The 24,686-nt window shown below is 42.0% G+C and overlaps 1 protein-coding gene across 1 annotated transcript in view; it reads right to left on the bottom strand.

Moving 5' to 3' along the window:
- Positions 1 to 24,686, bottom strand: part of AFF3 (ALF transcription elongation factor 3) — a 327,221-nt gene that overhangs the window by 107,475 nt on the left and 195,060 nt on the right. The window contains exons 6-7 of the mRNA XM_054190585.1: positions 19,822 to 19,858; positions 14,626 to 14,677 (exon numbers count right to left, since the gene is read on the bottom strand). Of these exons, the coding sequence (XP_054046560.1) occupies positions 14,626 to 14,677; positions 19,822 to 19,858 (89 nt within the window). The remainder of the gene's footprint in view (positions 1 to 14,625; positions 14,678 to 19,821; positions 19,859 to 24,686) is intronic.

Here is a 24,686-nt window from a genome sequence, read left to right as displayed (position 1 = left end):
CAAGAGCGCACTTTGTGTTTTTAATTATCAGCATCTTTGGTGCTCTTCAAAGACGGTGGTGCTGCCGTATCACATTAGCTCCTTGTATAGGTAATGAATGGGAGCTGCATACTGTGAGCATTAGAGCATCAACCTCAAAGAGGTTTAGGGGAAAAAAAAAAGTATTATAAGCACTGAAAAATAAATATATGCCGCCTGGGACATTCAAGTATGTCTCTTCTTCAGAATGCTGATTAATGTTGCATCAAATCACAATAAAAATAGCCCCTAAGGCTCATTTTTCTATTTGTAAAAGGGTAATAGCGATTAGCTTTACCAATGTTTGTAGCAGGCTTTGAGGGGGGTTGTGTGTTCAAAAGAAATACTAATGACCTGAGGAGGTCGTTAGTTTGGAGATATTCTGCTGGACCGGCACCAAATGTCCTATGACACTTTCTGCCTAACAAATCATACAGCAAAGAGTGGACTTTCATCTGCACACGCTTCAGGCATATTTGAAACTACTTAAATGATTATAATTGCAAAGTAATTTTATTCCACTTTTTTATAGCAGTTTCCATGCTCTGCCAAAGGCAAGACCGGGGGGTCCTTGAAGGACAGGAGGCTGCCGAGAGGGTTATGTCTTCTCCACTTCCCTGCACCACAGGACTCACATCATCTCAGCAAACACCCCATCACACAGGACCACCACAAGCCCCACCAACAGGCAGCGAACCCCTGATTTATACCACTGGTACTTGGTCTCAGCACCTGATGAGGTGCTAACTATAGCAGGTCTGTGTGACACGACTATGGTCCTAGAGGTAATTTCCTACACCTTATTACCACATAATAATGGCCTCTTAACAACCAGGCTAATCAAGAATTAATGAGGCACTAAAACATTTTAAGGAACAATGAAGGATTTAAAAATTTCTCTTATGCGTTTTATTTAAAAAGCAATTCGTTTAACTGTTACTGCCCTTACTTTGGAATCATATAAAAAGTCTTGGTACTTATCAAATGTATCTGCTGAAAGGTTTCATTCATTTATCAGTTATTTACTTATGTGGGGCTGCACATAACCACAGAACTGAAGGAAACCTAAAAGGAGCAGAACCAGATTTGGGTCCCATCCACCTCCCTCATTTCCATCCATCCATCTGTCCGTCCGCTCAGGAGCTCCCCTGCTCTCACATGGGAAGCCTCTTCCTCTGACGATGAAGTGCAATACCAAAAATAGAGCGAAGTCAGCCCAAATTAACACAACTGCCCCAAAGGGATTTTGCATTATCTCTGGAAAGCTAGAACCATCTTTTTTTTTTTTTTTTTTTTTTTCAGGAAGGGAGGGTGTACTTTAATGGGGGAGCCATCCTTGACGGAAGTGTTTGAGAAACTCAGAATGAAATAAATGGGGAAAAAAAAGTAGGGATAATTTATGCTAGCAAAGGATTTCATATCAGTGACTCAACACTGAATTAAAGCCTGAAAATACGTGCCTTTACCATCAGACTGGAAGGGATAATCAAAACACAAACACGTTCAAATTTGGCTTATTTTTTAAAACTTCCTTTTCTGGTGAAAGGATGGGGCATATATCCTGGTTTGCTGAGAAAATCCCCAAATAGATCATTCTGTGACAGATAACTGTTATGATTATTAATTCCACTGCTGACATTGAAATTAAACTGATTCCCAACATAATGGATGAGTAAATAGCACATCTGAAATTCTCGAATGCTTCCACATTTCCTATGCAATCACAAAAAGAGAACTCCCTCATTAAATAATACACTGACAGAAAAGGTAATTTGATTAAATAAACCTATCTGCCAATCATGCTGAAAGTCATAAAAGGAAAGCATTTTGTAGTTAGGTAAAACTTTTCCCCAGAATAATCTTTTTTCTCTCTCTCTCTCTGTTTCTTGGTGATTCTTAAAAGAGAAGTAATGGAAAATTATGTGCCCCAAAGGAAGATCAGGGCAATACCTGGCCACCTGACAAAGGAGCTAAAAGTTAATCCTAAGCCGAGTGATTTACCATGAAGCAAAGATGACATGACAGAGGAATCAAGGAGAAAGCAGCAGGCGATGAGGCACATGCACTACTAATCAAGGAACCTGAGCTACTGTGAGTATATCTGTGTACCCCTTGTTACATATATCTCTATTTCTTTCCTGTTTTTCAGGAGACATGGGGACATGTTTTGTGGGGCAGAAGGGGAGGGTCAGCAGACGAGAAAAGCAAGGAGAAATGAGGCTGCAGGTGATGAACCTGACAAAACCCAGAGATGGGACTTTAGGAGAGCAGCAGAAAGGGTGCAGCAAGAAAGAAAAAGGAAGGAAAGAAAAGCAGAAGGGGTGGTGGATGGCATGGGATGGGACGGACAGCAGGTAACAGGACATCGAAAGAGAAATCAGAAATCATCCTGTGCATAGGGTCTGAGGTGCCCGAGGACATCCTGAGAGCAGGCAGGGATATGGAGCTGCAGAGGTGCTCCCCAGGCTTTGTGTTACCAGGCTCCCCTCTGCCCCTGCCAGAGACCCCCCCCCCAACCAAAGCAGCAAAGGCATATTCTCCTGTAGCAGCAAATGTGGCCGCACATTACCCAGATGCATTCCAACAAAGGTGGGGTTAATTTTTTGTGCTATTTAATTTCACCAGCTCTGTGGGCTGGGGAGAGGGGAAGAGTTGTGTAACATGGTATGATGGGTGGAAAGTCTCCGAACGTCACTGTGTCTGGTGGCCAAAGATGGGAACGGGGCCTGGCGGCTGCCTCTGCTTGGCTTTGGGAGGCAGCAGCTTGTTAGGACATCAAATGCTTAATTAACTGAGCTGCAGAATTGCAGGATAAGATTGATGCAGTTGCTTCTCTGTTGGAAACCAAGAGTGTCAGCCTGGACCGCTCTGTTCTTGGTGAGTCTTTAAAGCTAACGCAACTCATAGGGAAGATGTTCTTTGAAAAGAAACAGAGATTTATTTGGATAAAACTCTGACTGGATGACAAGTGCATGCAAAGAAATAAGATGAGATTTTAATTTTTCTCAAGTAGAAAAACATAAGCAGCTTGAGCAAGAGGTATTTGCTTTCCAGCTAGGCACCAGGGCTTTTATGTTCTTCAGGGGACAGAAAGAGTTGTTCTTATAGTGAATTCATAGCTCTGCAACGTCATTGAGCAAAATGAGATCATGCTAAAGACGTACTTGGCCACTTCTGTTAGATAAAAATAAATCAAAATCATTTTCAAAGGAGGGATGTTGCTTTTTATAATCTCCATAATGCCTGGAGATGATGGTTATTAAGTCATCCACCTACTGTGGTCTTAAGAAAATATATGCAAGTTGGGAATAAAATTGATATTTTAAGTCCTTCTACCAATCTAACCTTCTCCATCCAGCTTTGTGCCCACCTCTCATTGTTTATGTATTATATATGTCTTTGTATTTGTTTAGTCTTGTCACATGTAATAATGAAACTCCTAAAATCCTATCTAGCTGACAAGTCATCTGTTACTATAACTCTAATCTTCCCCCTGACTGGCTCCAGAGCTGGACATTTGGTTCCTGACTCCGGTCTACTCAGCATCAATCACAGGAGGCTGCTGTGGGTACTCAGGGCTCCTTATGTTAGCATGCTCGCTGGAGAGTGGTATCAGCCAACCACTCCTAGATAGCACTGAAACGTATGGGAAAGGCTCAGGGAGGGGTTTCTTTCTCTTGAAGACAAAGCCTGAAAAGATAAAGCTCTTCAGAGGAGGAAAGGACACCCTTCCCAAGTGACCGCCTGTCTCCTGGTCTCGGAGCTGGACTGCTTGGTCACCGGGGCTGCACTGGGATTACTGCACCGTGGGATGCAATGGTCGGCGTGCCAGCGGCAGCTGTGAGGGATGGGGAGAAGAAGCAGACCTCCACCCTGACAAACACAGGTTCCTCTTTTTTTTTTTCCCTTGGTCTTTCCATGTGCAGTCACTCTGTAGCAGGCCATTTTTTCAACATATGTAAGTCATCCTGCTTTACTGAGACTGCTCACAGTAAAGCACGCCGCTCAGGGGGAAATGTTTTTTAACTGAACTGGAGATGGGCAGCATAGCAAAAACACGAGTCTAGGTACCCACAGGAACTCTTGGTCTTTCAAACAACAATAATGCTGAAAGAAGTCCTGCTGGAAAGCATCATGCTTGTCTAGAATTATTTGCGAGACTAAAACCTTACTCTGTGATGGCAGAAGAGCCCAGGGTTTTTTAACAGTTTGTGGCAAAAGGCTTCATCCTTTCTTCCACAGAAGTCTACAGAAACGGCTGTTGCTTACAGTGATTGCAAGTATTAAAGTTTGTGTCTCATATTACATTTATTGCATAAGTCATGGGGAAAACATGTGGATTTTACATGAGCAGCCACATGAATTTTTTCTTAAGTCCAACAGCGAAAAACAGTGCAGACCAGAGTGACGACAAGTTATTTTTGAGCTTACGTTCTGTGATGTTCTGGGGTTCCCAACCAGACCTTTTCCTCACTCTTTGTTGTACAGGGCCTCCATCTGAACTACATCAAGGCAGGTCGCGTGTCTGGGTTGCCTGCCTCGACTCCCTAGGGGACTTCAGGACAGAAGGCCCCCTCCACCCTCCCAAATTTCAGCCATTATAAATGGCACAAAAATTGGTCATCAAAGAAGGTACAAAAGGGCAATTTGCTCATCCTTTGTCTGCATCATGCTATTAAATACCTTTAAGATATTATTTGTGCTGACTTGTCTGCTTTGCTTTGATAGTAGGAAAGCTGATTGTGAACGTATAGGATTTTCACCCATAATTGCACTAAATTCTAATGGAATTAAACACTTTATAAGTCCACACGCTTATCAGGTAACAGATCAGTTCTGTGTTAATTTAGTATACCTGATCTATTGCATCTCCTGGAGCGTATCCCTGATTTAATATGTCAAGAGATTCCTTCTCTCTACCTACAATTGCTTACAGTTTATGCTATGAAAGGGAGAATCAGCACAAATGAATCCTGACAAAATATCTTACAAAACTAATAAAAATCAGCATGCAGCAATGCCAGCTATAATCGCACTATTTTGCCATAAAAGGTCTGTGGGCCAATCAAACCATTTTTATTTTTTTTCTTGGAAAAACTTAGCTTTTATCTTTGTAAGTCAGTGGTACAGTTGCCTTGATTTTGGAATGATCTGTAAGTATAACCTTTTCGAATTTCAGGAACAATATACCTCATCCAAACGTTTGTCCTGATTCATCTCCAGCTTTGATAGCTTCGGTGTGTCACCCTGCTTGCTTGTCAAATCTATCATCAATTCTAAATTGCCAATAAATATATTCCACATCTCTTATGGGAGATGAAGCTTGCCTGCATGCTAAACAAAGAACAGAATGCACAAAGCCAAGATACACACCAAGATATAATATTCTCCCTCTTAAAATACCGCAGGTGAAATGATAATGTGGAAATATTCTTACCCTGAGGAAGGCAGACTCCAGTTGTAGCTTAGCAAATCAAAGACCAGAAAACTTGCTTGCAATAACATCCTAACAAAGCCAAAGATTTTTTTCCCTCAGTTAAAAAATATCCACACACTGACATTCAATCCAAATCCAGAGATTAAGGCAGAAGAAGTTAAATAATTTGTTTAGTTAGGTATGAAAAGTAATTTGTCATGAAACTGCCAGCTTGCTACTATAGAGGTTTAAAAAAATCACAGCTATTCATGGCTGAACAGTGGGACTTTTCCACACAAGAAAATTCATCATCATTTCGGGTTTCAGTATCTTTTTGTATTTTGCATGGCAAGTAAAAAGTTGTCCACCAAGCTTGAAAAGTCTCTTTTTTTTTGAGTTGGTCACTCTGTGGGAGACACAGGCTTTTCTTTAGATTCCCTTAATTTGGTCTTCATAGTTGTAAAATAAGTTAAAAGCAAAATGAGGGAGCTTCTCATTCAAAACCTCACTTTCTTGTAATTAAAAAAAAAAAAAAAAAAAATTGTGTATCAACAAATAGAAAACTAAGGCACTTCAAATTCCAAAATCTTTCCATTCCTGGACGAGCTTTAGTGTTCAAATGTTAATAGGATGCCTGCATTTAAAAAAAAAAAAAAAAAAAAACCACCATAAAAAAACTTGGCCTGTATTCAGGCTCAAGAGTCTGTGAAACAGACTTTTTCCATAGTATGACCTCAGTCTTAGGATTTCTCTTTTGCAAAATGTTAGTTATTTTTCTTGGCAGGTGGCCAGAACCCTGTATCTCTCTTTCTCCCCCTCTCCCCCTCCTCCTCTCCCCACCCTCCAGGCGCGCGCACACACACACACACACACACACACACACACACACCCCTCTTGTCTTTTCTATCACCCCAGGACAAGGTAAACCCCCCGCCCTTTGGCTGATGGGACATGGTGACTGTATGGGGAAAAAAAAAATCAGGTTATGAGAGCCTGGAAGTATCAAACACTCCCGATCGCCTTTCTCATCTTTTGGACCCATTTTATTCTGTTTCCCTGCCTAAAATCCCTCGGTGAAGCTGGCAGCCCCCCGCACCCAGCCGTGGTGGTGCCCCCCGCCGAACATCAGCCCCAGAGGGTTTCAAGTTGCAGTGGTTTTTGCCCAGGGTAGAGGACTTCCAAAAAGTGTTACCTCGGCAACCAGGAATTTTAGCCCAGCAAAAACACCACCGCGCACATTGCGACTCCAACGTGCGAGAGGCTGAGCTTCCATTTATCATTTTCTTCGGAGGAAAAACATGGAGAGGGGTCGGTGGTGCCTGCCTTCCTGGAGGCATTTCCGATGACATAGACTTCTTCCCAGGTATTCGCATCCCCTGATTTTCCTGGCAACCCCTCTTTAACCACCGCGTTCAGAGCTAATATATAATACATTCAAAATTCTCAATTAGTCCCTTACAAACGACAAAGTCCAAGGAAAACAGCGCCTAAGAGAAAAATAATACGCTTCTGGTGCAATACAGGAAAACATTTCCTCAAGTATGACAATATTTTAACCAGTTAAATTGGTCAGTTTTATTCTAAGTGATGCTAAATGTTACAGGAACATTTTTTACTTGGTATAAAATCAGGAATAACGCCCAGCACTACACTAAGTTTTCCAATGGGACAAAACCTGCTGTTTCGAAGCAAGGGCATCTCCTGCGTTAAACCACGTTCCCCTTCAGCTTGGAGCCAAGGGTGGCATCAAAATGAGGGCAGCTTCCCGTGGCTAATTATTTTTCTCTCTGGCATGCAGAGTACAGGTAGATAGTAAAGGTGAAGGTGCTCAACAAGAGAGTCTGGATCAAGTGGACTTCATAAATAAAACTCTGTGCTGAGCCCTGCAGCAATATGGGTGGTTATCTCAAGCTATTGGCTATATCTGGTAAAAGAGAGGACTAGCATTTAAAAATAAGACAGCGAAGGCCCTATCTCACCCCATGTAAGTCAATCACAGAACTTGCCTGGACCTCAGTGGTGTTTTCATTCAGCATCCATCTACGCCTGTTCCTGTAGACATCTCAGATAAAGCTTCTTTTTGTCCGACTGGAACTCAACAGAAGCTAAATTTTGAACCAGGAAAACCACAGCTCCAATTAAGGTCAGACTGGGCTTCCAGGTGTTTTCTTTCTAAACCAAACAAATAAACCCCATCTCATCTGCTTTCATGGGCATCATGTTTTTAAGGTCTTTTTATATGACTTTATATGGTTTTAAAAGATTTTTCACTTGTATCATCTTCGACTGCAATGTATCTGTAATTTTTACATGGCAAAAAAAGTCACCAATAATACCAGTCCATTCTTCCACCTTAACTTTGCTAAGCCTCAAAGACACATTCAGTCAAGAACTGTGTGAGCAAGCATCTTCCAAGAAAATGTCTTTATAGCATTTGAAGAAGAGAAATTTATTGGTATCAACTTACAATACTTTTTGTGAGCTGTCAGCAGCACTGTACACCACAAATCCAAAAAGTCTGTGCTCAGGAAAGGTTAGGAATTGGCAGGCAAGGTTCACATCAGCGTTGTGACAATACCACAGTGGCTCTGATGCATCCTACAGGTGAAATCACTTTGTTTCTTCGAGCGGGCAGTTACAGTGGAATTATATTTTTTTAACGGTCTATATATTTAATACACAGAGAAACGCTCTGTACATGGGCTGAGGGCAATTCTTCAGGGGAAACGGCAGAAAAAAAGAACTTTTTCATGGGAATTTGAGAGCTGAGGAGTGCGTTTTAAAATTTTAGCTGTTCTTTTTGGACTGGCTGAGCAGAGTGACAGTCTGGCACTGTTCGGCGTTAGCTCTGCGAGCCGAGGCTCAAGTAAACAGGTGGAATAGTGCAATGAAGCCAGCCTTCTTCTTCTGCCAGCAACTTGGTTCATGGATAAACACCAGACTTTCACTTCTACAGTCTTCAAGACCTCCATTGCGCTGAAAAACACTGCCTTCATTCATCATAGTAAGGCATTTCCCCCCCCCCCTTTTTTTTTTTTAGAATGGACTGCAAGGCTTTTCTCAGAAACCTCACAGACACACGTTAAAAGCCATCGATGCACTGGTGTTTTCAGAAACAATACATCTCAAAAATTAACTTAAAGGATATCTTTTCATATTGTCTACCATCCCTTGGAAGCTGTGTTTCTGGGCAGAAGAGGGTCATCTGTGGCTCATGAACAGGTTGATATGTTCATGATGGCCCTCAATAGAGCCCATGGAGTTACTAAAAGAGCTGTCTCCAAACCATTGGCCAATGCATCTGCTGCAGATGTCCTTGCCTTCTAAAATGCCCACAGCTTGAGCCACGGAAGACTGTTTGGAAAGTTGCCCTGGTGCCTTAATCTGAGAGCTAAAAGTGGATTACACCCCATAAAAGTTTGGGCAGCCCTTTTGTTGGAACTGACTTCAACGGTTGCATGGATTTTCACCCTTTCCTTTGTCCTCCAGACCCATCTGTTAGCTATTTTCTGGTTCAATTGACTTGACCCATCATGGTCCTTTTGGCAAACAAACAGAAGGATATCAAAGATGTACCGCTGGAGGGGTTTTTACCTCTGCAGCTTGCATGCTTTGCCCCTTCCCTCTCTCCAGTTCAGCAAGACAAAAGACAAATCCTGCTAGTTTAAACCGGGTGACCCCTGTCCCAAGATTGAAACTCTGGGGGGAGGATGGGGGTGTGGTGACGGGGCAGGGGCTGCCCGTGCTCAGCCGGTCTGCAGGCACCTGGGAGAGACAGCAACTCACGCTCTCCCCTTCTCCCTACCCCTGGCACTCCTCAGGACATTTACCACTTACTACCCAAGTCTGTCTTTAAAAACTTAAACTACCACTCATTTCCTCTACTGTTCTGGGTGAGTAATCCTTAGCCATTTTTACAGAACATTACATTTTTCAACACTTGAAGCAAATATTAATGAGATAGTCTTCATGGCGGTCTAATTATTATTTTAGATGGGGGAAAGCCAAGGCTAACTTTAAATAACTTGCACCAGGCCTTTCGGTGAAGTGAGGTGGGATTGAGGCTCCTCTTCCAACTGCGCTGCTCCATCAGGTTGCAGTTGTTGCCTGAGAGACTTAAGGTCAAGACCACACGTCAGCCAGATGTGAGAGGCCAAGCTCCCTGGGGACTAAGAGCGGGACGGTGCCTTGGCAGCACTCGCTCAAGCTCATCTCCTGTGTTTGAGAATGGCACTCTCTGTTCTCTGGAGGCACCTTGTAACCCCTCTGCCTCAGTCTTCCAATCTGCGGAAGTGGAAACCAGCAGGAGGTTTTGGCTCTTGAATAAGTAGCTGTGAGTCACTCTGAAGATGCGAGGGGCAAGACAGAAGACAGGAAGAAAAGGCAAGAAACCCACAGGCGACGCTCACGCCAATATAGACGCAGGTCGCATCAGGCAAGAACAACACTGACATTGCTCTGAGTACCCGTTTCCTATTTCCTTCCTCAAGGAGAATCAGGGTGATGAGAATGATGAGCAGCTGCTGGATGGGCGAGAGACTGTAGCACTAATCTCTGCAAACTGGCAGCTTGGAAGCTGCTGAATTTAGTACTGTTAATGAAGATCCCCCTGAGCAAACTATTCTCCAAGTGATGCTGGGGACCGGTGCAGGGAAGGAACAGAGCCAACATCTATTTCTGCCTGGCAAAAGCAAACAAACACACGCACCGAGACGGCTGCGATTCTCAGGGAGTATTAGCAAAGGACAAAACTTGCATAACTGCCATAAATTATAAAAGCCTCCCTCAATCTTGGTTAATTCCCTTGTAAAAAGGGAGGGAAAAATCTGGAGCAGCTCAGCATGAAAACAATTGTGGGAGGGATAATAAAGAGACAGCACCGAGGTATCTAGTTGCTAGCCCTGATATCATTAAGTAAGTGCACTAGAAATGTCGAGGTAAATGCAGAGCAGTGAATCACAGTCAGGCATGATTAACCTTGGGTAGTCTGAACTGGAAATCATTTACAAACACCAAGGTACTGAAGAACATCACAACAGACAGTACATCGAAAGTCATCCCGAGAGCGGGAGTCTTGCCGAGGGCTTTGTGTATATATTTGTGCCATTTTTGCATCATTGTCATATTTTGCAGGCGGGAGGATGGATGACCTCAGACCCCCCGGCTCAGGGAGGAGTTTCGCTGGCACTGCAAGGTCCTATGAAACACATGCGCTGGTTGGAATCACTTTTCCTTGCACAGAAGTTTTATAAAATTAAAAGTTTTAAGTGCAACGTTCCAAGGTTTATGGAAAGGATCTAGTTTTTGCCAAAGAAAGACTAAAATCCTGTATCTGAAATTATTAAAGATCAAAAGAGCACTCTTTCTCCATTCCTCCCCCACTCCCTAACACAGTCCTTCAAACTATAATTGGTAAAACTGGAAGAAGGATTTTAATAAAAATTAGGTGTTTTTAACAAAATCTGTGAAAGTTTTCTGACCATTGAAAGTTGAATCTTCCATCAGGAATCCAAAAGAAGAAAACATTGCTGGATATTTCTGAACAGTCCTAAAAGTTTAGAAATGCGCAGCAAAGCTGTAACCAGATGACCCACAGAGTGCGATATACATTAAGAGTACGACAACAAAAAAAACCCCCTTCAAATCCAGAATTCTTGTGGCTTTAAAAGCATTCAATTACAAGGAACATGAATCAACTGCAGAGGACTCGAGACAGCTTAACACCTTTGTATTGTTTGCACCTTTTATTGCAATTCTTCAGTGCCAGTTCAGGCGATTACTGTGCATGCCGAGGTGGTGAAGGCCACAGGAATATTGCACAGAAGGATACAGCTCTGCTCAGACTTCCTCCCTGCTTTCCCATCATTCTCATTCTCCTACATCCATCTCAGTTATCTCTAGCATTGCAATAACTGCCCTTATTTATCTGCCTCATTAGGACGTTGCATCAATTAACGTGTGTCATCTAATGCATACCAGTTTCTTAATGTTTAATATTATTATCAGTGGAGAGCTATGTCATACCGAGTCTATCTAGGGAGTAAATGCATACAGGAAAAAAACCCCTATGCATAATGCTATTCAGAATGATGCACTTACGTACCCAAACCCTTCCAAACAGACCACCACGCGTCCTGCCCTCTAGATATCTATACTCTTGGAGGTTAGGGGTAGCACCTTTGGTCCCAGGGCTCCAGATCACAACATGATACCTGGGTTTGAGGCTCTGAAGCCCGGTGGACAAGGCAGGAGGAATGTCTTGAGGGGAGACTTCATGTAAACGCACAGTTCACGGGCACCTCACTGCCTGATTCAGGAGGGTAATCAACCTGTCCTTTGAAGCCGCATAAATAATGTTTGGGTGGAGGTAGTAAATCTGCACCAAGGATGAATTAACTGCCATTGAATCATATAAGCTTGGCTTGAGTGTGTGGCTTGTAACATGCCTGAGGAAAATAAAAAAGACATTTGCAAGAAAGAAACATTAATTTGCTCCTCCCGGTCTTTTCTGTTATTTTTATCTAGGCCAACATGACTTGCTTTGTGGGTTTTTTTGTTGCTGTTTGTTCCATTTTCACAAGGAAACACTGATTCACACTGAAACAAATCCACAGTCTGGCCCGAACGTGCCACCTCTCCTACATCAATGTCGCTCCTTTTTAGCGCTCCTGCCAGGAGATGCCAACTGGACTCCTTCGACACTCTCAGAGGAGGGACACCTCGCAAGAGGGTGCAGGCTTTTTTACCCACAGGGACCCCTGGCAGCGTTCGTGCCCCCTCGCACACCTCTTCCCTCGCACACCCTGGGCACTGCCAGGGTCAGCCGTGCAACGTCGTGGTCTTCTCCATGTACGCAGGGGAAGAACAAGTCCATTACTGCAGATGGACCCAGGCACATGCGCTCACTCATCCATGTCTAGGCATGTCCTGCAGGTCCTTCTCAGTGTGCATCTTGTGCACAGGTGAGAGCTCCTACATCCCCAAAAGAACAGGGAACATCTGTATTCATGACTGCCAGAGAACCGTGGATAAAAGTCTGTCCTAGAAGAAGGTGGAAAAGAAAAGAAACCCGGCGAAGGCCAACAGAAGGTAGCAGAAAGAGAACTGGGACATCAGTGTGCACCTACATATCAATATGAGTTAATTTACTTCACTCTGACACTCAGGTATTCAGCCTCCTATTCAAGAACACACACATTTTAGTTTACTAATAGTTTTTGCTCCCATCGCTCCCCCTTCTTTCTTGTTTCCAGTGTTTGACCTCTGGTTTTCTCTTCCACTGCCCTCAGTTTTGTATCTCTCTCTGAAAATTTGGTGTTTGCAGTTCCTTCTCCTCCTTCTTAAGATGTATCCCTCTCATTTTCTTTCTGCTCTTTTGGCACAGCACTTTCCGTTTTCCTTCCTCCCATCTCCTCCTTTCTCTCCTGCTTCCTTTTTCACACAAACAATTTATCTGACTAGAAGGGCTTCTGCTTCTTGAACACAGTCATTTATCAGTGGTAACCAGTCGTTTCTACTTCTAAAAATTGTCTGGGAACTAATATTTGCTGTGGGGTAGCCCTAGCATATAGTAACAATTTAAAGATAAGCATTATAAATATATTATATCTAGTAGACAGCACAGTTTCAGAAGATTGTATGAAGATCTGTTATTAGGCAAGGAAGTTTTCACACCTAACCAGATTCTGGAGTCTGCTCTATCTAATACAGCACGCTATATGACACAGTATGCAGTCTCAAATCAAAACCATAAATATATTGGGGTATATCTCTGAATCCATACTCTGGGTTCAGAGATCTTACAGGGTTTCAAACTGATGAAGGAGAAGAAAGGAAAGTAAAGAGCATTCCTCAGGAATAAAATACCATCGAACTAGAAAAAAAAAACTTTGGAGGATGGCTTATGTTTTACATATTGCTAAATATCAGCAAAAATAAATATGTTCATTTCTCCAAAATACCTCCAGATGGCATTAAAACCCTTCTTCTTTTGGTCTTTATTGCAATATTATTTTTAAAAATGATAATTATTAGAATCATTCTATTAACCATTCCCAGCAATCATACTATCAGAAGGCATAAGGCTGCTAATGCTTAATTCATTTAATAAGTTTGGCTAAATATGCTCACATACTGTAATTACATTCCACAACACAATCTGCAGGACAAGCCATTTCTTACACCACGTCAAAGCTTTTTCTAGATTCATTTCCAGAAGATTTTTAATGTGTATTTGCAGCAGAAATCAAAGCATCCCACAATAAATCACTGTTATTGTACCTCCTTCTGTGACTACTTTTGGCCATGTAACAAATGGTGACACTTTGCGAGATTTACATGATATAATGCTCTGAATTTAAATAACAGGAATCAGAAAACATAAATTATGGGCAAGATGCACTCTAAAATTCACATGACTGACTGTTACAAGAATTTCCCTCCCTCAAATGGGATTAAAAAGGTGAATGGTTTTGCAGAAATTCATAATGCTCCTGCCTGGTAGTTATTAAAGGAATTCACTTATCTAGCTCAGTTTGGGAGACTGATGCTATTTATTTATTTTTTTTAACTTGCAGCCCATCTGTTTCATAGACCGGTTTATGTTGGCAAAACAATTCAGTCCTTTGTGTACTAGAGTTAAAAATGGTAAAAGCTTCTATTGTTGCACTAGAGTGAAGGTGAACACTGATATATTACAAGTGCCTGTTCCTATCTATTTCTTGACTTCTTTTGTTAATTCAAAAACATCAACAAAATCGTGAGAGACCAGAGATAGCTGTAATTGGATTTCAAGTAATTCAGAGGTGAAGCTGCAGACTGCAGTCTTTTAAAATTACATCAGTACATCAAAGGCATATGTGACATGATGTTTTTTAGCAAGTGTGACAAACTCCGGCAGCATTAAGGTAATGTTGAAGTCAGGTTGTAAAGGCCAGCCTCGCACACCCACAAATACCATCTCATATCTATTCAGCGTGACACAGAGCCATTTCACTTGCAAAGATGTCTGACTTAGCAGCATGCAGAAGTTCTAGGAATAATTAATGTTTAGTCATTATCTAAAAAGCAGTTTTAAGAAAAGAATCAGTGAAAGAGCTTTATCTAATGAAAACAAACAAATTCTATTTTGCCCAACCAATCTGATAAAAACACAGCTGCCTTCTGCAATCTTAAACGCAAAAGTGACTTACGATGTATGGGTTGCGCTTTTCTCTGGACTCTTTGGCTCTACATCACTTTTCCCTTTAAAAGAGAAGAAGAAAACAGCATCAGAAATGGGTCAATACAGAAACTGCTCAGATGTGACACATCAACCCTTTATTCATTGCTAACACTGACCACTCTTGCCAGATGTGCAGACCGCTGCCGAGGCAATCAGAGGGCTGCGGGGGCACTGCTGGACCATTTGCAAATGGGGAGTCAACCCCGACTTGACTTTTCTTGTCACTGACACGTGTACTCTGGAAACGTCAGGCAAGGAAACCCCACAAGAGAGGCTGCTTGAAGGACACAGGCTTTACCAAGGATAGCAGACCTTGGAGCGATGGAGAGGATTTCTCTAGGGCCCTACAGCTCTGCTGTTGAGAGTGCACCCCATCCAACATGCACATGCTCTAAAAACCCGCTCCAGGAACAGTAATTATTTCATACAAAGCAAAACAGCATCAGCAGGAGTTAGTAAGGCAGTGATTAGAATGCAATTCTGCCAATGGATGTTTTGGTTCGCATTCATTTTGACAGGTTAAGGACCCTATCTTCAGCTCCTGTAAGTGGGAGCTGGGGAAGCTCTCTTTGCTATGTTGTATATTTTGTCTGAGGTACTCAACTCCAGAAGTCAGCTACCCAAATGCTTGAGAAGTATCAGAGGCCCAAGGGATGCCTCTTCACATTTCCTTACGACTCACATGGGTTCTGGCATAGCACGTTGACTTGTGATGATCCCCTTCTTGGGTCCAAAATCATATATCTGCCCAACACAACTTAGTTACATAGCAGACACCAGGGAAGCGGGCTGCCAGCTGCTTCTGCTAAGTCAGGGTAAGTCCTTCTCCCTCCTTTCTTCCACCCCAAAAAGTAAGGCTGATGTTGTTTGCCGTTATTATTGCTCTCTGACTAATCTGAGACAGCTGGACTTCAGTGTAAGATTTTTGTTTAGCTCTACCATGGATGTACAGGGTCTGCCACTTCACTTCCATCACCTTGAACTTGAATTCTGGACCTAGCGACTGTGCAGCTGCTGCTCCTCTTGTGTGTTGCTGGATGCTGACAGCTGTCTACACATGAGTTTATGTTGCTTAGCAGACAAGGAAATGCAGAGGTTGAGTGTGACTGGTTTACTGATGGATGTGTTTTACTCCGTCACCTTTTAATGAGTTTTGTTAAACCAAAATCCACCTGTGCCTTCTGAAAAAAAGGTTAGCAGTGCTTATTTTGGTCAGGCTGTTTCAGTGTTGTCTGATTTTCTGCTCCTTGACTTGACATGAATTTTTTGCTACCAAGGTCCTTCCACTGCTGTACAGAAGCAAGCTGAAGGACTTACTCTAGACAATGACCTTCTGGAAGTGGGTGTCTAGAGGAGGTTCTGGGTATTGCAAACACCTCGCTGTGGTGCTTTTAGATCTCATCCTCCCCTCTGTAAGGGCTTGTGTCTACCCAACTTAGGTCCCTAAATTTTAGTGAACAGGACGGGGGAAGCTCTGAATGATTTCAAAACCACCGATGCCTCTCTGTGGACCTCTAGGGAAGCTAAGCATTTACTGCAGGAAGACAGCTAAAGGCACCTAAAATTTAGGCACTAGGTGGGGCATCCACACAGGATGAAATACATCCACTCCATAATCTCTAGCTCACTTTCCACTTTTACCACAGACCTCAGAAAGTATATCCAGATGATGAACTTGCTGGCTATAAAGCTGTTGCTACAGTATACGTTTGTCAGCCTTAGGGTGCTTGAGTCCTGGAGCTCATCTGCATTATGATAATGTGGGACAAGAAACCAACAGTAACAGCTGGCATATATTCAAAGATTTTCTATTAGTAACTTAGGCTTTTTATAAGTGATGAATTATTACCATGAACACTGCTTTGTTTGAGTGTGAGAGAGAATATGGATTCCTGAGTGCTTTGCCAGCAGAGTTCACATCAGTTCTACTTTCAGCAATGTATGTTAATGCAGCAACAAGGGAAACAGCATAAGTACTGTGAAGAGACAGCAAAGGGAATCTCTGTGATTTAGCAAAACTGGGTATTAACGAATTACCCTACAGTAAGCATTTGCAGCTGCTTTTATGCTAATCGTCACTTAACATACTTCTGTGCAGAAGGGGAGGACGGAGCCTGTACAGATGGTAGAAACACATCAGTCCGGCCTATAAGAGTAGAAAATCTGGCCATTAATGCTGTATCAGTTCTTACCAACTTTGTTCTCACTTGACTCAATCATAGAAATTTTAAAAATGTGTATAGACTAAGTATAGTTGAATGTCACAGATATGGTACAGATAAGATTTTTGGATAAGCACATGTAAAAGGGAATTACCTGTCAGAACAACTTGCTTTTTTCACACTCGCTCTTGGCCAGACTAAGATTTGTTTTCCATTTTCCATGTAACCTGCCAAATGCATGCAGGAACCATTTTGGGAGGCTGGCATTTGCCGAACTGCTAAGTCTTCTCTAGCTCTGGCTTCTTATGGGCAAATTTGCATCGCCCTTTGTTTTTCTTAGTCTTTTGGGAATTGACAAAGAATATTCTACACAACTGCCTATAGGACTGTTGTTTGCACACTTTATTTCAGGTGCTAAGCACTGTGTATGTCTCCTGAAATGGATGTGGACATGTGTGCCTGTGTGTTGGAGTGTGTATGCATACACACGCCTCCAGAAACACATGGTGGGATCCACCGGTCCTCAGATCCTTAGCCACAGAGCTGGGAGTTCTTTGCTCGTTTCTACCTCATCTCACACAACTCCCTTCCTAATTTTGTTAGATGCAATCAGAGAAGATGTGTCCAGATTTCTCCCATTTAAAAATACATTACAAATGAACTTTTGTAGGATTTACCCATTGAATAGTGGGTGGCCAGAGAAGGAGTTCTCTCCTCTGAGTTGTAATTTGGGTGAATCACTCAACCTAACCAAGCCAAGTTTCCCCTTCTGGGTAACAGGGATAAATAATATTTATTGTGACAGAGCAGTATAACTTCAGGCATTATGGGTTTTTCATAGCATCATAGAATGGTTTAGGTTGGAAGGGACCTTAAAGATCACCTAGTTCCACCCCCCATGCCATGGGCAGGGACACCCACCACTAGACCAGGTTGCTCAAAGCCCCATCCAGCCTGTTCTTGTACACTTGCTTTGATTTCCTTGTGGGTGAAGGATGAGAGAAATGCAAATGTTATCCATGAGAAAGACAATGTTTGCAGCTGGAGTAAAACCATTGCAAGCAACAGGCTCAAGAGCCACTCCAAAGAAGTCATGGTGCAATGGGAAAAAACAACTAATAGGGACTCTGAAGATGTGCACTTGGGTAACACAGCACATAGACCATTAGACACCTTTCCCCCACAGAGTCATTTGCTAGCATTTCCTCACACCTGAATCCTTTTTTTCATTAATTTCCTTTAAGTTTGACGTACGGGACTGGTAAGGTCTATGTCTCATTCTAACTGTGTCTTATTCAATGTCTTATCCCAGCACCTCGACAGGAATCCTCACGGATACGGGTCTCAGAGGTAGTCAAATTTCCTGTGCAATGTCAGGAAAAGTGTCTGGGTGTCTGACAGTGACCTTAAGTTTTGCCACCACTGAAGAAAATGTTTCTGCGTGGGTTCAGCTGTTCTTTGGTTTAGTTGCCAGGTACAGGCAGTACCAAGTGCAGCTCTAGCCCAGCTGTAAATATATTCTGATTTTGCTAAGCAGGATGAATGAGGAGATAAGAAGAAGCTGGAGGTACTGTGTGTGGAAGGGCAGATAGGAGAATTGGAAATAAACTGAGATTGGAGATGACTGGAGTAAGGAGCAGAGGAAAGGTGTGAGGAGGCAGGACTAATGTCCTAATCCACAGGGAAGCGGGTTTCATTAGATCTGCAGAACAACCTATTTTATTCAAGTGTTGAAAGAAGGAAATACTGAAAATGAAACTATGACCAAAGCTGGCCGAACACTGTGGCCTCTGATGTCATCGCGAAGCCCTCAGCTCAGCTGGTGTGTTTGCGACTCCGCGTGTGTTTGCATAGCCCTCTCTATTATGGGCCTTTTGCGCTTCCTTCTCTCATTACTGTATTCATTATTTTCTGACAGAACCTCATCCCCTTTGCCTTTTATTATTTCCTTAGTGCTGGTACTCTCAGCAATATCAAACCGATGCCAGCAATTAAGTGACACCACTGCATGTTTCTTCACAACATTGTCTTCCGCATGCCGACCTTTCCCCAGCGAAGAGCCGCACTGTTTTAATAGCCTACATCTCCCAGCCTTGTCTCTCTGGATGTCTTCTCCCTCACGCGGTGGGTGACCAGCCACTGTCAAAGCCCTACCTACCAGCTCAGGGCATTTTTCATCTTCAGTCACAGCCCTGTAATTTGCAAAGAGGGCTCTGTGCCGGCTGACAGGTCAGGAAGCTAGCAAAATAGTCCTTTTGGTTGAGAAGATTTTATATTGAGAGCAGGATAGGATCATGTATTTTTAATATGCAAGACAACACTAACAACAGTCAGAGGTGTCAGGGGAGAGGATTAATATTTTGTTTCGCAGAACAATTCAATCTTTCCTTTCAATACAGCTGCTAAGTTTTTTTACCGTAACTAAATGTAATTAAAGTGCTGCTGATCTGAACCATGATTTGTAAATTAGAGTCCACTGAAAAGCCCCAACCAGGAGCCACACAAGCGCACATCGCTCCCCTGCCCACGCTGCTAGCCAAGAAGACCCACGGCCATATGGTCTTTGAGACATTATCTGGTGTTAGTTTGGCAGGATTCATGTAGTTTATTACCGTGCAACAGCCACAAAATGAAAAATAAATTATAACAAGTCTTCCCGCAGAATTTTCTGGCAGTTTGGATCTGGACGTGCAACTAGGTCAGCTCTTTTCTGGCTTTCCAAAAAAGCCACTTCTTTGCCCTTTCAGTCTTTCTCTTCTACATAATGAAATGGCCATAATGAAATGAATCCTTTTTGTTCTTCCCAGTCCACCAAAAGAGCTGACATTTTGATGGTCAGTCTTCAGTTCAGTTCTCCACATTTGGCCATAGCTGAGTGCTGCCTGCTGAGGCTCTGTGCTCTCCCAGTCTGCTACTGGTTCCTTACTCTATCAGTCACTTGTTTTTCATCGTCATTGTCATCCCCTCCACCCAATGCAGCCAGAAAATGAGTTGGTACTTACTTGTATTGCTGTGTCCTGTAGATCCCTGTTGCGACTCCTACAGTAATAATAGAAAAAAAGGTACGGTGTGTTATTTTTACGGCAATTTTTAGCTGCAATACTTGCTTGAACATTACCTTAACCATACAAACAGCACTGTTAATTGTTCATTCGGTTTCAAAGTAATTTTCAATTACAAGAATAAATCCAATATTTCCTTGAAAATCCATTAATTCTAAGGCTTGTAAACTTATTTCACAACCCTTTAATGGTGCAATTCCTTGTATAGCTATTACGACTCTCCCGCTCACTATTCATTTATTGATCAGCCAAAACTCGTCTATTATCTTCTACAAGTTTAGATGAGAAGACAGAGGGAAGACCAATATTGTTTCATGGACCGTTGGATTCCTGAGGTAGTAGCACAACTGGCCTTTCCTTTTCATGTGTTGATATTGACAGCACCAGAGAATGGAAATACAGACTTCAGTTCTGGGTCCCTGAGATTACAAGGTCAACCTTGTATCACAACTGCAATATCTGTGAATACCGTGTAATAAATCAGTCCATTCTTTCCTCACGTGTAAATGTTCACATATTTTACTCACAGAATTTATTTGCATTTATAAAAATATAAAAGAAGCCTATAAATAGAAGGGAAATACAAATATAAACTATAACAAAAAGATGTTAATTAGGGAGAAAAAGAACACTTTACTACGGATGACAGCAGGGAAGGTACCCTGTAGGTAACTCCGCTTCTGAATAATCCAGACACGCACAGGAATCCCACCTTGCATACATGCTGCAGCTGCAACTGCTGGGAGAGGCCAGGCACCCACCCAATGACTAACACACACGGTCATTTTTGGTGAGGAACTGGGTGCTGGACCAGATCCCTGGTCCACAGAGGCTGAGTGATGAGCCAAATGCACAGCTCATCAAGAAAGGAATTGCAAGTCCCCAGGGAGCTCAAAGATGCTCCGACACAGAGGAGCTGATCTTACTGCTGAGTCACTCAGAAGGACATATCAGGGGCTCAGGGCCTCAAGAGTTTCTTGGCATCTCTAAACGGAGGTTGGCTGGACCACAGGCAGTAGGGTCTCAAGGGCTCGGCTAGTCAAATCCCCTCAACCTGCACCATTTTGCTCTGGAGTCAAGGGTCTCCAGACTGCATGGCTTTGATCTGTAGTTTTTATGCTATAACACTTGTCTGCCATTCACTGCCATCCTACACACCTGAAATGTGAGACATCAAATTTTTGGGCAAACCCTACCGTGTTTCACACGATGACAACAATTTCAATAATTTGAAATTGTCTACTTTTGACAAATTGCCTCAGCTTTTTGTGAATGCTTTTGATGAAGGGATATTAAAGGCTGCTTTTTTCTGGTGTCTGAATATAATCTTAAGAAGTCAAGATCAGCTTGCAGTGGTGATGTAGTGCCATACACACTTGAATTTGAACGCTATTCTAGTAGCCAATCAGGCTGCTAATAAAAGTACATTATTAGAGCATGTTCAGTTTCCAGAATAGTGAATTTATGTACCTAGAGAAGTTTAGGGGAATATAATAATCTTGATGGAAATACCCTCGGGTTTGTAAAAGTGTTTGAAACTACCAAACAAGGATCTCGCTCACTCTTTTGCATTTTCATCAACCTCAGGAAGAATGCACCCTCCCCTTTAACTGCCTGGCACAGTATCCTACCTCTGCCATTGGCTCTGCATAGTCTCAAATTTGCCATCAGCAAAACATGTGAGCTATAACATTTTCACTTTTCCTTTTAACTCCTTTAATTCTTTAAAATAAGTGTCTTGATTCTCAATGAATTATTCTTAATAATAAAGGCTAATACAAAAATCTCATAGCAAGATGGAGAATTCTCCCACTCAGGTAGGAAAAAAGTACGACTTTATGTAACTTAAAAACCAAAGGTGAAGTCTTCACTTCTGGTGATTGTTTTCTAGTGCATTTGCTCCAGCTTGTTAAAATCAACAAGAAGGCAAAGAGTAAATGAATTGAGCACTTAAGAACAACACCATTATGATAACTTAGCTTCTGCTGAGAATAATCACCCAATAGCTTTGTGACAAGACACCAGTTCTCCTGGAGGGGATAGATTAATTCTCAAATAAGAAAATGATGTCTGATCCCATAATATCACATACACATAACTAGAAATCAAACACCTGATCAAACTTTCAAGACATGAAATCACAGTAAAAATGAAGAAAGAGAGCAAAGCAGGCAGCAGAATTAACAGCATTTTTTTTCCCACTCAAAAGTAGAGAATTAGTGCCTGAACATGAAAGCTCATTCGCACAAGCATCAAGTGAGCTCTTATTTACCAAATTTAATTATTCATTTAAAGTTTATTTATTAAGATGTTTTAATAAAATTACAATCAAATAATGCCTGATCATTTGTACGTAACAAAGTGTGACAGAGATAGGAGAAAGGAAAGCACACACAGCCTGTCACATCACACGCTGATTCAATTATCCTTAAGCTTTGAAAAACAAGAAATAAAGAGACTGTCATTGCCCCTTCCTAGTAAACTCAAGAGTACAAATTAATTCCACAGAGAAAGAAAATTCAAAGTTAAGGATGAAATGCAACTTTATGCCCTCTATTACACAAAGGATAGCTCCCTAAATGTGCTCTCCCAGCAGCGCTGTGTTGGGAAACCTACTGGGCAGTGCCGCACGTGTCAAACCTGACCCAGACTTTCCTTCGATTCTTGTGTATCAATGCACATTTCCCATGTTAATGAGGTCTGATTTCATATCCAGGTACAGCAGGTGCACATTCATCCACCAAGCATATAGTTATATAGAGGGACACATCCAAACGCGCAGTTTCAAATATACAGTTCTTTTATATTTGTGATATATAAACCTCAGTTAATTAGCGTTTATTACTAGACTGATTTCACAACAAGTCTAGCTATAGTTGCTGTGGCCTTTGCAACTGTAATAGCCTAATTAATAAATTTCAAGTTTCAAGCTGTCAGATCACTAATTACTTGAGTTGCAGGTTAAAAGCAGTGTGGCATGTATGGGAACTAATGATGCTGACACTCAGTTTTTATAGACAGAAAAGCAAGGATGATTTGCATCCTTGCAACAGGGCAGGAGTCCTACAAGCTTCTCTTTTTTTCATTCCCAACAGGATGAGTATCCTTACACTTGGGAATTATCTTCTGTTAAAAAGGAATTGCAGCCTACTCGCTTCTCTGGCTGGAAGAGTCATTGCAAATGAACTGAACTGAACTGATCTCTCAACGCTGCCATAAAGACTGAAAATGAATTCACAGCACCGTGCATCGCTTGGAACTAAGAGATGAAGCTGATGCCCTGAATTTAGCCTTTTAGCCTCTTTGCTGGCCTTGGCCACTAGTTAACTGACAGGCCCATTGATCTGAATATTGTGCGGTCCACACCAGTTTGGTGTAGTCCTTAGGTTTTAACAAGTTGGGACAGCTACATAGCTTACCTATGGGAAAGCTTCCTAAGAGTTATGGAGACATCCTTTATGAGATCCAATAAAGATTTTAGACCACACTTTGTGAAAAGCAGTAGCTAGCTTATGAATGTTTCAAAAACATGTTTGAAAAATTACAAAACTGTTCTTTGCCTTTTGGAGCTTGAAAAGCAGATGCCTTCTAAAGTCTGTGACTGTACAGATTAAGAGTAAGCCACAGAATTAGCTTTTAATTATTTTAAAATATTTCAAAAAAGAGGTGGTGTCTAAAATTAACATGATCTATGGCCAGGAATTTTTCCAGGAGTCTGGTGAGTTTTGTTAGGTACTTCTTCCCCATCTCACACAAAGCATTCTAATTTCTGATCGTGTAGACCACCCAGACCACAATACAGTTGTGATGTTATTATATGTACAAAAGCATGCTCACATATTAGAAGATGGAATCTTGTCCGTCCTAAGCTTAAATAAAATGGAAATTCTACTTTGGTAAGAGAAAAGGAAAACACCTAGGAAAGGCTCTTTAAAAATGAATGGTAGATCTCTGAAATGGCTCTGCAGCTCAAACTATCAGAATATTTCCCAGAGAGATGGATGAACAGGCAGAGAGAAGATGAGAAAGTCAATATCAACCATTATTCACAGATCTTTGCCCTATGGTCTGTGGTTCTCCTATTCCTGTATTTATCACAATACATTTAGTGGTGAGGAAGTGCATCCGTGATGGCCTCACAGATACGCTGACAGGTGCATACCTTGCCCATGCACGTCTGCACGTGTGCCACGCAAGCACATCACGTGCTGATAATTATGGCAGAAACCGCAGAGCTGCGAGCGCCACTTTGTTTTTGTCATTTTGTATCTGGGCGCTTCACCTGCTTGTAAGATGCTGATCCATCTCTCTCCTACCGGACTTACTCTAACGTAACAAGCCTCTAGCCCACCTTACCATCTTCAATCTGCACCTGCCTTCAACGAGCAAACAGACAGTGAGTTATTTCCTTCTTTTTCTTTCATAACATGCCAGAGATGTTCTGGTTTACATCCCTGGTACTTCAAAATCAAGACGCTCTCATCCACGGAGAAGCTGTTTTACTGTAGGCAAATCTTGAAGGTTTCTGGGCTTTGTGGTTATAATAATTTTGCAGAATGGACTTAAAAGTTACCAAAGGAGTTGGCTTTAACTGGAGAAAAGTTATAAAAAGCATTAATACCATCTTTCAAGCTTGAACACTTCATGAAATATGCTTGTGGCATATAAACAGTATATGGTGATGCAACATGAAATTTTTATTGGTTTTTGCATAGGATAGCTGATTTCATTCCCTCCTGACTTAGCAAGTATAAATAACGTGTTTCCCCCAAGCTCGTGCTGATGAGCTTTACCATGCTGCAGTG

The sequence above is a fragment of the Rissa tridactyla genome, chromosome 1 (assembly GCF_028500815.1).
Source record: "Rissa tridactyla isolate bRisTri1 chromosome 1, bRisTri1.patW.cur.20221130, whole genome shotgun sequence".
Lineage (NCBI taxonomy): Eukaryota > Metazoa > Chordata > Aves > Charadriiformes > Laridae > Rissa > Rissa tridactyla.
This window is presented reverse-complemented; position numbering and strand designations above follow the sequence as displayed.